This window comes from Lepisma saccharinum, chromosome 19 (assembly GCF_977018435.1).
Source record: "Lepisma saccharinum chromosome 19, izLepSacc3.1, whole genome shotgun sequence".
NCBI classification, from domain to species: Eukaryota; Metazoa; Arthropoda; class Insecta; order Zygentoma; family Lepismatidae; genus Lepisma; species Lepisma saccharinum.
Window position 1 is genome coordinate 26,686,460 of NC_139247.1, and position 13,980 is coordinate 26,700,439.

The 13,980-nt window shown below is 37.0% G+C and overlaps 1 protein-coding gene across 2 annotated transcripts in view; it reads right to left on the reverse strand.

Annotated features, from left to right (window-relative positions):
- Nucleotides 1–3,297: 3,297 nt before the first annotated feature.
- LOC146003090 (oxaloacetate tautomerase Fahd2a, mitochondrial) overlaps nucleotides 3,298–13,980 on the reverse strand; it is a 68,080-nt gene continuing 57,397 nt past the window's right edge. The window contains exons 4-5 of one of the 2 annotated variants that reach the window (XM_083141260.1): nucleotides 7,071–7,158; nucleotides 3,298–3,447 (exon numbers count right to left, since the gene is read on the reverse strand). In XM_083141260.1, the coding sequence (XP_082997386.1) occupies nucleotides 3,385–3,447; nucleotides 7,071–7,158 (151 nt within the window). In that variant the 3' untranslated portion in view covers nucleotides 3,298–3,384. Of the gene's footprint in view, nucleotides 3,448–3,471; nucleotides 4,185–7,070; nucleotides 7,159–13,980 lie in introns of those variants that run through there. The other variant, XM_083141261.1, reaches the window with a different exon arrangement.

A 13,980-nucleotide genomic window follows, 5' to 3' on the forward strand; every position in this document is an offset into this window, starting at 1 on the left:
ACAGCCTTGTGTGTGGCTGCGGTGGCTCAGTCGGTAACGTGTCTGACTACCATGTTAAAGGTCCCGAGTTCAATCCCGGCTGGTTCAAATCCGGGAACTTTTCTAACATTTGAAGAGGTCCCAGTGCCCACGCAGCATCGAATGACATGGGCACCTGGGGGAAACCCTGGGGGGGGGGGGGGTAAAGGCAGTCAGGGGCATGATGCTGATCACATCACCTGCACTCACGACTGGATGAACAAAGTGTGGGGCGTTACCCCCACACCTCCTATATGCATTCATGGGGTGGTGTTAAGCACAGGAGAGCACTTTACTTTTTATTACAGCCTTGTGTTTGTGTTGTCCATCAGCTATTCATTGATGTCAAAAAAGCATATGATTCGGTCAAATGAGATAAATTATATAATATATTAGTTGGGTTTGGAATACCTAAGAGCTTGTTAATATAAAAGTATGCACCAATGAAACCAAAAGTAAAATTCGTGTGGGGTATTAATGTGTCTGACAAAGGAGATGCATTATCTCCATTACTCTTTAATTTTGCCTTAGAATATGTTGTTAGGAAGGTAAAAGAAATTAATGAAGGACTAAAATTATACAGCGTGACTCAGTTGTTGGCATATGCAGATGATATAGACTTATTATGGGATGATATAAATACAATTAAGAATAATGCTAAAATATTTTTCAAAACTGCTAAAGAGATAGGTTTGGAAGTTACCAAAGAGAAAACTAAATATATGCTTACAGGCTGGCACCAAATGTTAGGTAATAATCAAAATCTAATTATTGATAACAACTCGTTTGAACCAGTTTCCAAATTCAAGTACTTAGGAGTAATACTAACAAATAAAAATGATATTAAAGAGGAAATAAAAAGCAGGTTTAATTCAGGAAATGCATATTACTTCTCTCTTCATAAACTTTTGTCTTCTCGTTTAATATCTAAGAAACTAAAAGTTAAAATATACAAAACAGTAATTTTGCCTGTATTATTATATGGATGCGAAACTTGGTCCCTTAGATTGAAAGAGGTACATAAAATGAGAGTATTTGAAAATAAGATCCTTAGGAAAATATTTGGACCTAAAAGGGATGAGGGGACAGGTGAGTGGAGAAGGTTACATAATTTAGAACTACATAATTTGTATTCATGTCCAGATATTATTAGAATAATGAAATCAAGAAGACTTAGGTGGGCAGGCCATGTGGCACGAATGGGAGAGGAAAGAGGAGTTTACAGGATTCTTGTTGGGAAACCTGATGGTAAGAGACCTGTAGGAAGGCCAAGACGAAGATGGAGGGACAACGTTGAGATGGACCTAAAGGAAATCGGTAGGGGTGGAAAAGAGTATATAGATCTTGCTCAGGATAGGAACAGATGGAAGGCCTGTGTTGCTGCAGCCATGAACCTTCAGGTTTAAGAAGGCTAGAGAGTTAGATATTACAGCCTTGTGTCAATAATGCAACATCAATATTGATTAAACATTCTTTTCAAAAAGGTTTTTATTTTCACATCTATATACATTATAAAATAATACAACTTAAATTTAACAATAACATAGACAATGTAATGGTATACAGTGAAGGAAATTGCAAATTAATTATTGTTCAATATATAAGTCAATATACAGGGTGACTGGTAATTAGATGTATTCCCTGAAATGGGTTAAAGTAGAGACAATTTGCAATAAATTTGACCATATGATACCCCGTCCGAAAATTAGTAGTTTTCGAGATAATCGAGTTTCAAATGTTTTTTAAAAAAATTACAATTTTCCACATAAAAAGATGAATTGAGAAAAAACTGATAATTGTAGGGAACTTATTTAAGCGTTTTCTGATAGCTAACAAACAAGTGGTTCGTTTAAAAAAAAGTTTTTTCCAAATAACAATCACATGTAAGTACCGGGTGGGTCTAAACTTACAAGTGATGATAAAAAAATGCACTCTTAGTTTACTTGGCAACGTATTAATAAAAAAAATGGTATGACACGAACCGTACAAATTACTTAAATTACTTCCTTGAGTCATCAGCTATCCAACAAGGTACAAATGTTGCTAACATTTACATTTGTGTACAAGAAATAATACTTCATTCATCTTCATGTGTATGGAATCAATGAAAAATACAATTAAAGAACATTACACGTCTTGCTCAAAGTGGGCACCTCCGTTACGAATGCAGGCACGTACGTTTTTACGGGTCATTTGGTCTCTTAACTCGTGATGTGATGGTGTCCTTGACGTGTTGACCAGCTATTAAGATCCTCTCCCTGAGCTCTTCTTGCGAGTTTACCGGTGCCTTGTCATGTGGCTCCAAATGTAAAAGTCGCAAGGCGTCAAATCGATCGGGGGATCGACCTGGGCAGTCATCATGCTGATAAATCATGTCATGTCTTGTAGCTAGAGGCACATCCTCCAACAACATTGCCATCCCGTTCCGCAAAAAATGTTCATAAGTGATGCCATTTAAGATTTGGGGCAGGAAAAATGGCTCGATGAAATGATTGTTGATTACGCCCATCCATACTTCTGCCTGGGCGTGCGACAGTGGCTGGATGAAAAGTACCCAAAGAAATGGATTGGCCGAGGCGGACCGATTCCCTGTCCGGCCCGATCCCCCGATTTGACGCCTTGCGACTTTTACATTTGGAGCCACATGACAAGGCACCGGTAAACTCGCAAGAAGAGCTCAGGGAGAAGATCTTAACAGCTGGTCAACACATCAAGGACACCATCACATCACGAGTTAAGAGACCAAATGTCCGTAAAAACCTGCGTGCCTGCATTCGTAACGGAGGTGCCCACTTTGAGCCAGACGTGTAATGTTCTTTAATTGTATTGTTCATTGATTCCATACACATGAAGATGAATGAAGTATTATTTCTTGTACACAAATGTAAATGTTAGCAACATTTGTACCTTGTTGGATAGCTGATGACTCAAGGAAGTAATTTAAGTAAATTGTACGGTTCGTGTCATACCATTTTTGTTATTAATACGTTGCCAAGTAAACTAAGAGTGCATTTTTTTATCATCACTTGTAAGTTTAGACCCACCCGGTACTTACATGTGATTGTTATTTGGAAAAAACTTTTTTTTAAACGAACCACTTGTTTGTTAGCTATCAGAAAACGCTTAAATAAGTTCCCTACAATTATCAGTTTTTTCTCGATTCATCTTTTTATGTGGAAAATTGTAATTTTTTTAAAAAACAATTGAAACTCGATTATCTCGAAAACTACTAATTTTCGGACGGGGTATCATATGGTCAAATTTATTGCAAATTGTCTGTACTTTAACCCCTTTCAGGGAATACATCTAATTACCAGTCACCCTGTATATATATGGCAATTTTTTATGCAAATATGTGCTTTTTGCTTACACTACTGTATTTTTCAGTCTTCCAAATCCCGTGATTTCACTTTCAACTATATCTCCTGACTGAAAATAAAAAAAGATTCCTTCAATAAATATTTATTTACTAGTATACATTGCTGTTAACACTAACACTCACAATGCGTGTATTACATGCCATTAAAATAGCTAAGTTGTTCAAAATCAGATAATAGGATAATGATAATTAATTCAGAACTTCTCTCTGTTTTTTTAATGCACATTGTTTCTCACACATTGTCAATCATTTGTTTCACCCTCTTTTGTTAGGTCCCTCTTTCCTCACCATACATATACCGACACAGTTTATTTTTGTTGATGAGTGCAGGATGGTATGAAAGTATTATTCCATTAGCTCCTTTATATTTTCTTATTTATTTGAAGCTGGGGTTAACTATTCATTCTCATTTTGGGTTCCCAAGTAACCAAAAGTAGTTGGCACAACATTGGGTCAACCATACTGAAAATGGTTGGCCAAACATAAGAACATAACGTCGGGCAACGGTAATTTTGGGTGTGGTTCCAACATTAGCCCAACATACTGAAAACTAAAGTATAGATACATAGGTTTGTGTTGTGTACATAATTTATTGTGTATATGATTTGTGTAAAAAGTACACACTACTTTCTCATTCATATGGTGTCATTGTTTTTAAACATACCTTCAAGTGGTAGCACAAAAACTTTCTGGAGTTTACTTAGTTTTACACCTTTCATGGAATTTAGTCTGCACATAACATTATTTATTTTACATATATGGATCTTGAACCACCGTCATAAGAATCCTGTAAGAAGAAGAATCCTATAGCTAAGCAAACAAAGGACTCTTGAGTGACTACAAGTTAAAAATTGCTCCTACTTTCATTAACAAAATATTATATTTCCAGTATGTGCTATGACTGAAATATTCGGAAAGGAACACTCTAGAATTTACAGCATACTCTTGAAAGTTGTCTTAACAGGAGAAAATAGTTTTTAAAACTGATTTTGACTCACTTTTCCATGGTTGGGCAAGCATTGGCAAAACCGTTGGCCCAACATAAGACCAACTTGAATTTGCCAATCCAATGTAAACCCAACCTTTCCCATGTAAAAACTGCAGTTGTCCCAACTGTTGTGGTTACTTGGGTTATAAATATAGCTGAGCTGCTTCATTCAGATCCATCGTCAAGTCACCGAAAGGCAAGAAATGCAGGGCATTAAAATATCCAGAGAAATGCTTTCTCTCTCTGTGTGTGTGGGGGGGGGGGAGTGAGAGAGACACTGCCCCCCTCCATTTACTCCCTTTTCTTCTACCACTGGACGATGCAGCACACTGTTGCACTGCTGTATGTTCCCAATTTCTTCCTCATTCAACTGTACCCTGTTGCTTGCTTTAAATAATCCCCACCTAACTGAAGGGTAGTTTAATAGTCCATTAGGGTAGTCTATCCTTTAATCTAGTGTTGAGAGGCTAGTTGTTTACTTACAATTCAACACACACAGGAGATGTATTATGTAGAAATTTTAACGAAAAATGCAGGCCCGATCAGTCAGACACCCAGGTTTGAGTCCTGGTTGAGCCTGCAATTTTTTGCTAAAATGTATATTTACTTGGTGTTTAGTTGACAGAAACGGGTGAAATAATGGTAGAGATTAAATATTAGATAAGTATAATAAGTAGAAGCTACTTTGGATTTTTAGAAACAAATGAAGTTACAATGTATATTATGAAAATACATTTAAAACTGTATAAAACACTAACTAACAAAGAGGTCAGAGGCAATGATTGGAAACTTTGAGGGAAGACGAATATATGGACTTGTACAAGGTCGTCATAATTGAAGCTCCCCTACTCGGAGCCCTCTGGAGCTGGTTCAAAGCATCAGATTGCAGGGAAACTTGGTATTGAGACCCAATGCTGATGGAAAACAATAGATAAAAATTTTCTTCACCAGGTGGAAATGTGGCACCAAAATTTGGTACACAGTGAACAACATCCCGAGAAATGCTTCATCGGACCATTGATCTGACACTTCCAAAGAGTCATTCACATTGATGGCATGCATCTTGAACACTGCTGTACTGACATAAACTAAAAATAAAAGTTTTGCATGTCTGACTTCTGGCTGCTGTTACATCAGTGCCACATTTCTACCTGGTGGTGAAAATTTGAACTATTTTTAATTTCATCAGCATAACCACCTGATGTATAAAAAATTATTCTGAAGGATCAGATATAATAATGAGCTGTTTATCAATTGCAGAAATTTCATTAACCCCTTCCCTGCAGCGACGTTGAAGGGAAGTAAAAAGTAAAGTAAAAGGGAAGTAAAAAGTAAAATTAAAGTGCTCTCCTGTGCTTTGAATCATGCCATGGAGGCATATAAGGGGTTAATGCCCCACACTTTCTTGATCTCGGCCGAGCTAGGGGTGATGTGATCAGCACCATACCCCTGGCCACCTTTACCCCCCAGAGTTTCCTCCAGGTACCCACTTTATACAATGCTGGGTGGGCGTTGAAGCTACTTGAACAGGTTGAAAAAAATCCCGGTTCTCCCCCCGCTGAGATTGCACACGGGTCTCTCGCATGGTAGTCAGATGCCCCAACAACTGAGCTACCGTGGCTTTGACGTAGGGAAATGCTTCCAAAAAGAAATCATATGTGTGTATATATATATATATATATATATATATATATATATAGATGCAACCGTAAAATGGTTTATATATTCGTTCAACGTAAATAATAACTATAAAAAGACTTGCCCCATAATGAAGCTAAGGAAAGCAATCTCTATATATAGACTGTGCCAAATAAACATTCCATATTACATAAGGTAAAAAGGTGAAGTTCACCATGCCATGAAGACACATTTAGGGGATGTGGGGGGTAGGGCTCCACATATTCTCGAATTCGGCCATTTTGGAGGTGATGTGATCAGCATCATGCTCCACCTGCCTTTACCCCCAAGGGTTGCCCCCAGGTAACCATTGATTTGAAGCTGGGTGAGTGTGAGATGCTTTATGTGGGGACAAGGCCAGAAAAATTACAACCTTAGATCACCAACCCTGGGAATCGAACCCGAGTCTCCCATGAGCACCATGGCTCTAATTCCATATTACAAAAAAGTATTTTTCAGGAACCGACAAAGCATCTATAATAGGTTCTTTGATTGCCATATAGACTAATAAAAGCACGACAAAGTGGTGTCTATAAAAATTACTTGCCACAATACAACAACCACTTTTAGAGAGTCTATATATAGATCTGCTGCAGGTAATGGGTTAATATAACTTCGGTGGCATATTACAGAATGGTTGGTAATATAATAGGTAGAAACGTACTTTCAGAAGCATGGAAGGGATGAAAAAGAAGATGGATTGATTCAGTGAAAGATTGTCCAGAGGTCCAGATTAGGAGCTAGAGAAGAGGGCTGTGGTTAGAGAGAGGTGACAAATAATGTTTAATGAGGGCAAAATCTGTGGTGGACAGTAGTGGTAATTAAAAAAAAAAGTAAGCAGACTTAGTTTCACTGGCCTCCATGGTGGAGTGGTTAGCACAGCCAGAGGATTCGGGTTCGAATCTCAGTCTGAGCATGGTTCTTTTTGAGTGTCCTTTCATCAAATCATCACGATTAGACAAAAGTGACACAAAATAAGAAAAATCAAATTAAATCAAATAGACTTACTTTCAGGAACTGAGGAGGATTTCTAGCAAAACCAACTCCTCCAGGAGTACCAGTAAGAATCACATCTCCAGGCAAAAGTGTGAAGAATCTGGAATGAGTAAATAAAATTTTGTACAGGTTGCTATCAGTCAAAATATTTATTTTCACACACACACACACACACACAAGTCAATCTTGGCAGATATTTTGCAAATGGATTATTGCAGATTGCTCAATTTGAATTTTGAATTTGAATTTAAAATTTTGGGAGCGTCAGCACTTAGGATATTTTGCTCCCGTCACATTATACGAGGTCCAGCCCCTTACCATATCAAATAACAACTCTAACGTTGCATAACAAAAATTTTAAAACCTTAAAATGTTCTGACTTCTGTTAAAAGCTGAGGCTGTAAACGCGCACTCAGCACACACAAGGACATATAACAGGACAACACACACAAAATTATACTGGCCATAGTGCCAGTCGCCAGAGCCTCGTTAGTCTCTTGTCCAGGATGCACTACGTGGAAGTGAGGTTGACTTTTGGGCGCCTACGTGGAAGGTACCCCTTACACCCCGCAGATTGCTCAAGTGTAGAATTAGTATTAGTATTAGTATTAGCAGTAATACAGTTACAGACACATTTGGATTGTAAAATCCCTACTGACTCTCAATGGGGTTATTATAATGACAGTAAAAGCAGTGCCCATGACTACATGTGGTTAACAGTGACCAATAAAAATAATAAAGTCTATAAATTGGTCATTAATAAATTAACATTTTGATTTTTACCAACGGTTCTCCATATTCAAGTCTAGAACGAATTTTATGACATAAAAATCATCTATGTAAAATATGCACTTATACCTAAAATCTCCATTAATATGCCCTAAAACAAACATGCTTTAATAATAATAATATAATTTTCAAATTAATAAATTATATTAAGTATGCTATCTTATAGCATACTTAAAGGATGAAACAAAGAATAGAAACAAGTAAAAAGTATGAAGTATTAAATTATGTAAACATATTTATTTTTTCAAATTTCAATACCATATGCTGGAATACTGTCACATATTTTTTGATATTGATTGATATGAGTGTAACATATTTTTCTGGCACTTTTTCTAATAGTGAATATAAGGATGGATGGTGACAAGATAAAATGGATAAAGGGACAATCACAAACACACATGGGTAGAACACAACCAACCCCACATAGGGTAATACTGCACATAGTCTGCAAAATATGAAGTCCAGCATGTACTATGTGAAAAGGAGGTGGTGTCTTCACAAAGGGTCACACCTTACACCCCCCCCCCCCCACACACACACACACTTCTTCATATTATTTTATTTGTTCATCATAGTATCAAAATCCCACTTACAATGAACATTTAACATATACAAGAAGATACTATACACAGGTAATGTACGATGTTTATGTTAATTGTAAAATAATATTATATCGGACATACAGTGCTTATGCACAGTCATGGGCAGATTTAGAATTTTTCTCAGGATATTCTAAAGCATTATGAGATATCACAGCAGAAATATAATGTGCAGGGTTTTTTTTGTAGATATTAAGAAGAGATACACTAATCAGGCTTGACCTTCAAAGTGGAATCCGAATTACCCTACAATGTACCTCTGACAAAAAACAAACCTTGGATCCATTGCTTATAAGGTGATGGCATTAGTAGATTCTTGTGAAATAGAAGTAGCTCTACATAATTTTTATTACCAATGATTACAGAAAGCAATAGATAAGCTTGAGAGTTCATCAGTTAAAAAAGTTAACAAGAAGAAATCCTGAGTGGAGGTACATAAATGTTCATTAATTGATTAATTGATTTGGTGTTTTAAGTCCGTTTTATGCACAGTAAGGCTAATCGGGACTGGACCTACAGTTTAAAGTGGAATCCGAACCACTACGTGCCTCCACCGGGTATTGAACAAGAAACCCCTTGATCGATGCAACCACTATGTGGGAAGCACATAATGGTTCAGATCCCACTTTAAACTGTAGATCCAGTCCCTGTTAACCAATCTGTACATCAAGTGGATTTAAAAACAAACTCAAACTCAAAAACTTAAAAAGTGTCTAGTAAATCTAGTCCTGATTAATGTATTTGTGCTCGACTTTGTTTAATTCTTTTACTATGTGGAAAACATTGCTCGAACATTTTTTATCATTGTAATATAATGCCTTCCTGATGGCATAGTAGTAACATCATTGTCTTGTGATCAGAGGGTCTAGGGTTCGATACTTGGTGGGGGCACATAGTGGTTCGGATATGACATTAAACTATAGGTCCAGTCCCAATTATCTTATCTGCGCATAAAATGGACTTGAAAGAAAACAAACTTATTCGTTTTGGGAGGGACACGTTTCTCCCGTGCTCCTCCCACTAAATTTGTCAATGTGCAAGTTGGTGAAGCACTCAGTTTAAACTTGAATGCCAGTAAGTGTGTTGTGGTCATCAAACCAGCACCCGAAAGACAAGCAATTACCATGTATGAATCAACAAAAGTAATTCCTGTGTATTACAATGTTTGCAAGGTAAAGTGTTCCCCTGTGCTATGCACCACACCATGAAGGTATATACAGGGTGTGGGGTAGGGCCCACACTTTCTTGATCACGGCCGAAGGTGGGGGTGATGTGATGAGCACCATGGCCCTGGCCGCCTTTACCCCCCAGAGTTTCCTCCAGGTACCGAAACAATGTTTGCAAGGCATATGCAAATTGTAAAGTGCTCATGTTTTTATCAATAAACCATCAAAGCTATAAACAGCTAAAATTAATAATTAAAAATGTTGTAATTATAACAAACAGGTTAGGGTGATTCCCTCGCTAGAGGTCCCAAACTTTTGTCCATAAAACTGCCATTTACTTAAAGTTTGTATTGAAAGTTTGAATGCACATACCTTGAACAATGTAAAATAGGATCTGCTCATATTCGATGCTGAAAATGGTCCCCTTCCACATGCAACCACTCTTGTACACGTCTCTCCAAATTCTGGAATACTTTTCTTAAAGTGGCATCGGTAATGGCTTCAATCTCTTGACGTATAGCTTCTTTCAGCGCTGCGATTGTGCGATAGTTTTTTTTTTGTTTTTTTTTTTGACACGTGGAGTATGGGAGATTAGTTTCTTGGGAAAGTCTTCGCAATGATTTTAATGGTGATGCCAGTAATCACTCCTTTACATCCTGCTTTGTCTCTTCAGACATTTTCTGGCCTCCTGAATGCTGTGTGACAAGACTTCCCATTGTCTCTAACTTTCTTACCAATTTCTGGATACAACACTTTGAAGGTACACGTCTCACATGAAATTCAGTCTGAAATGCCCTTTGACATGCTTTAAATGAACCAGTTTGCCAGTATTTACGAACGAGGAGAACACGCTCTTCAATTATGTACATTGTAATCCCTATACATTCGAGCCAACACTACCGAGATGCATTGCCACGGAACACAACAAGTGAAGGTCACTGGAATAGTCCAAACCTATTGCGAGGGGTTAGATCCTGTTTTACATTGTTGAAGGTATGAGCATACAAAATTTCAAGACAAACTTTAAGTAAATGTCAGTTTTATAACATGCTTCCAAACGTTAAGAACGCAACGGTAAAATCAACAAAAATGGAAAAATAAAGCTTCGATTAACACAAAATTGCACATGAAGGTAGCAAATGTGTTTATGCATTAAAGAAAACAAGAATTGTGTACAAAGATGAAAAAAATATTTACTTTTCATAAGTTATATGATGACGTCACATTTGGGTCATTAACATAATGATGTTTAAAGGCAAACAAACCAAACAAAACTTACAGTAATATGGTATGTGACCAAAACAAAATTTACATTAATATGGTATGTGACCATCCCGGAGCTTCACACAAACTTTACAACGATTTTCCATGCTTTCAATGAGGTGATCAACTATCACAGATGCGAGCAATGGCCAATCCTCCATTAGGGCAGTTTCCAACTCTCTGAGACTGGCTGGAGTAGGTAAACGTGCAGAGACAGCATGCCCGAGGGCATCCCAAAGGTTTTCAATGGGATTAAGGTCGGGGTAATATGCCGGCCACACTCCATAAGAGAAATGCCCTCACTTTCCAGGTACTCGTCAACAATGTTGGCTTGATGGGAACGGTCACTGTCATCCATAAGGAGGAAATCAGGGCCAACTGCTGCAGCGTAGAGTCTAAGACTTCATTCCGATACTGCGCAGCCATCACTGAACCACCTTTAAAGATGTGTAGCTCGGTGCGATATCCCATTGAAATTCCAGCCCATACCATGACGCTGCCACCTCTGAATGCATAATGTTCAATGATGTTCTTGGCCTGATTGCATGTGCCTCGTTCTCTCCAGACCCTTACACGCTTATCGTCTGATCCAGGGCAAATCTGGACTCATCTGTGAACAGGATTTTGCACCAATCTGAGACAGTCCAATTGACATGTTGACGACACCACTTTAATCTTGCCCTCTCTGGCTTGGACAGTTAGTGCAACACAAACACGTGGTACTTGGGCATACAATCCCTTCATGTGAACCCTTCGGTTAACAGTACTAGCAGATATTGTCTTACCAAGTGCCGCTTGGCTACTATTGCAATATATCGATCATCAGAGGAGGCGGTAATCCTTGGACAACCGGGCACAGGTCTCCAAACAACTGTTTGACTTGTTTGGAATTATTTCCATAATCGAGAAATTACCGAATGATCAACGCAAGAGAAAATAGCGACATCTTTGATTGGCTGTCCTGCTTCAATGCATCCAACAGCACGCCAGTGCTCACTATCTGTCATTCATCTTCTTTCAGCCATAGGAACACGAATATTATCAAAAATAATCCTACAAAAGTTATAAACACTTCGTATCAGCTTTTAAATGCACCTCAAACCCTTCAGAATGCTAGCATCTTCAACGAAAGTGTGATGATTCTTGCAGGAATTTCTTCTTCTTCTTCTTCTTTTTTTTTGTCCCTGTCAGCATTATCTTGTCGACTTTGGACATCGTTATTGTTTTTTTTTTATTTCTTTTAATGTTTTCTTCTAAAGTTGGCAGTTAGTCTCACAAATTAATCGGAATCACAAATATATAACAATTATTATAAATAACTCACTTTTTTTTGTCCATTTTGCTGTTTCTTAAAAATCACTTTATATTTCAAGTCTACATTTTCGAGAATATGCATACAGCATCCATATTAATGAAGGGGATAAATCTGTTAAAATGGATGATAGTGATATTGGAAATGGAATTTTTAAATGTTGAAAACCTTTGTAGAGTATGATTTGTTGATCTGAATAGATTGGACATTCTAGAATTAAATGTTGAGCATCAGGATTATTATTGCCACATTTACAATTTTCTTGAGTTTTAATTTTTATTTTTGCTAAATGTGCTGGTGTACGTACGTGTCCTGTTCTTAATCTATTAATAAAAACTATGACTTGCCGTGGGAGTGTGTATGAATTGAACCAAGGGACTTTAGATTTAAATTCTGCAATCCATCTATATGTGTTGCCCACAAACTTAAATTGATCTTTGCACCATTTATTCCATTGTTCCATAAGTTTGATTTTTACTCGTGGTAATAATTCAGTATACATTAACCTATTGAAACTTATGAGTTGTAAATCTCTGGCCTGTTTAGCGTATATGTCCACTCTATCATTTCCTACATTAATATCATGTGCTTTGACATAACTGAATTGTATGTCAATGTTTCTTTTGCAAGCAAGTTGAATTTGTTGAATAATTAAAATAATAAGATATGATTGGTGACATAATTTGGGATAGGATGTAGATAATGCTTGAAGAACACTCAGCGAATCTGTAAGGAGAAGAATTTTTTTAAAGTCTTCCGCTATTCCATATTGTAAGGCTTTGTATAGGGCGTAACTTTCCGCAGTAAAAATAGATGAATCTATAGGTAATCTAAATTGTTGATAAATGTTTTTCTCTGGGATGTAATAGGCACATCCTACACTATTGTTATTCTTAGAACCATCGGTGTAAATCATTACATGCATTGGCCATTTTTCTCTGTACAATGCATGTAAACCTAGATCTCTGAAGTGGATTGAACATTGAGTATATAATGGAATATCTAGTTGATAGATCAAAGGATGTAAGAGAGTGAAAGTATTAGATCGAAGTTCTGTAAATAAGTAATGACAGTATACAAGGAAATATGAGGTGGTATGAGGATTTATTACACCGGCTTCAGCCCATTGTTTTTGTATTTCAAACAATTTATTAAATGGATGAGGATGATTTTCCCATGATTTAAGGAGGAATTTTATTGTTAATTGAATCCGCCTGTGACTCAAAGAAGTCTCTTTACTCTCCATATAAACACTTACATTGGGGCTTGATTGCATAAGACCTAGACAAATTCTCAATGCTTTTCTTTGTAATATATCTATTTTGTCGAGTAGATTGGATTTTGCTCCCCCGTAGCTGAAAGCTGCATAGTCGAAAAATGAACGAAAGCAATTTCTATAAAAGAGAAGTAAAATTTTTGGGTGGCCTCCCCATTTTGTTGTTGTCATGCTACGAATTATGTTTAAAATCTTTTGACCTTTGTTTAATAAATATAAAATGTGTGTATTCCATGTAAAACGTCTATCAAAATGTACACCTAAATATTTGTGAGAATCTGTCACTGGGATGTCAGAAATTTGTAAAATATTATTGGGATAACTATCTTTGCGTTTGTTATTAAAGCAAATGATTTTGGATTTATTTTCACTAAGGGTTAATCCTGCATTATGAAACCATTCTCTAATGGTGTTAATTAATCTCTGTGTTTTAATTATACCTTGGGTTGCATCATCTGTAGTACAGTAAAAACAGAAATCATCTGCGTATTGTACTAACTGGAACGGATAAAGAGGT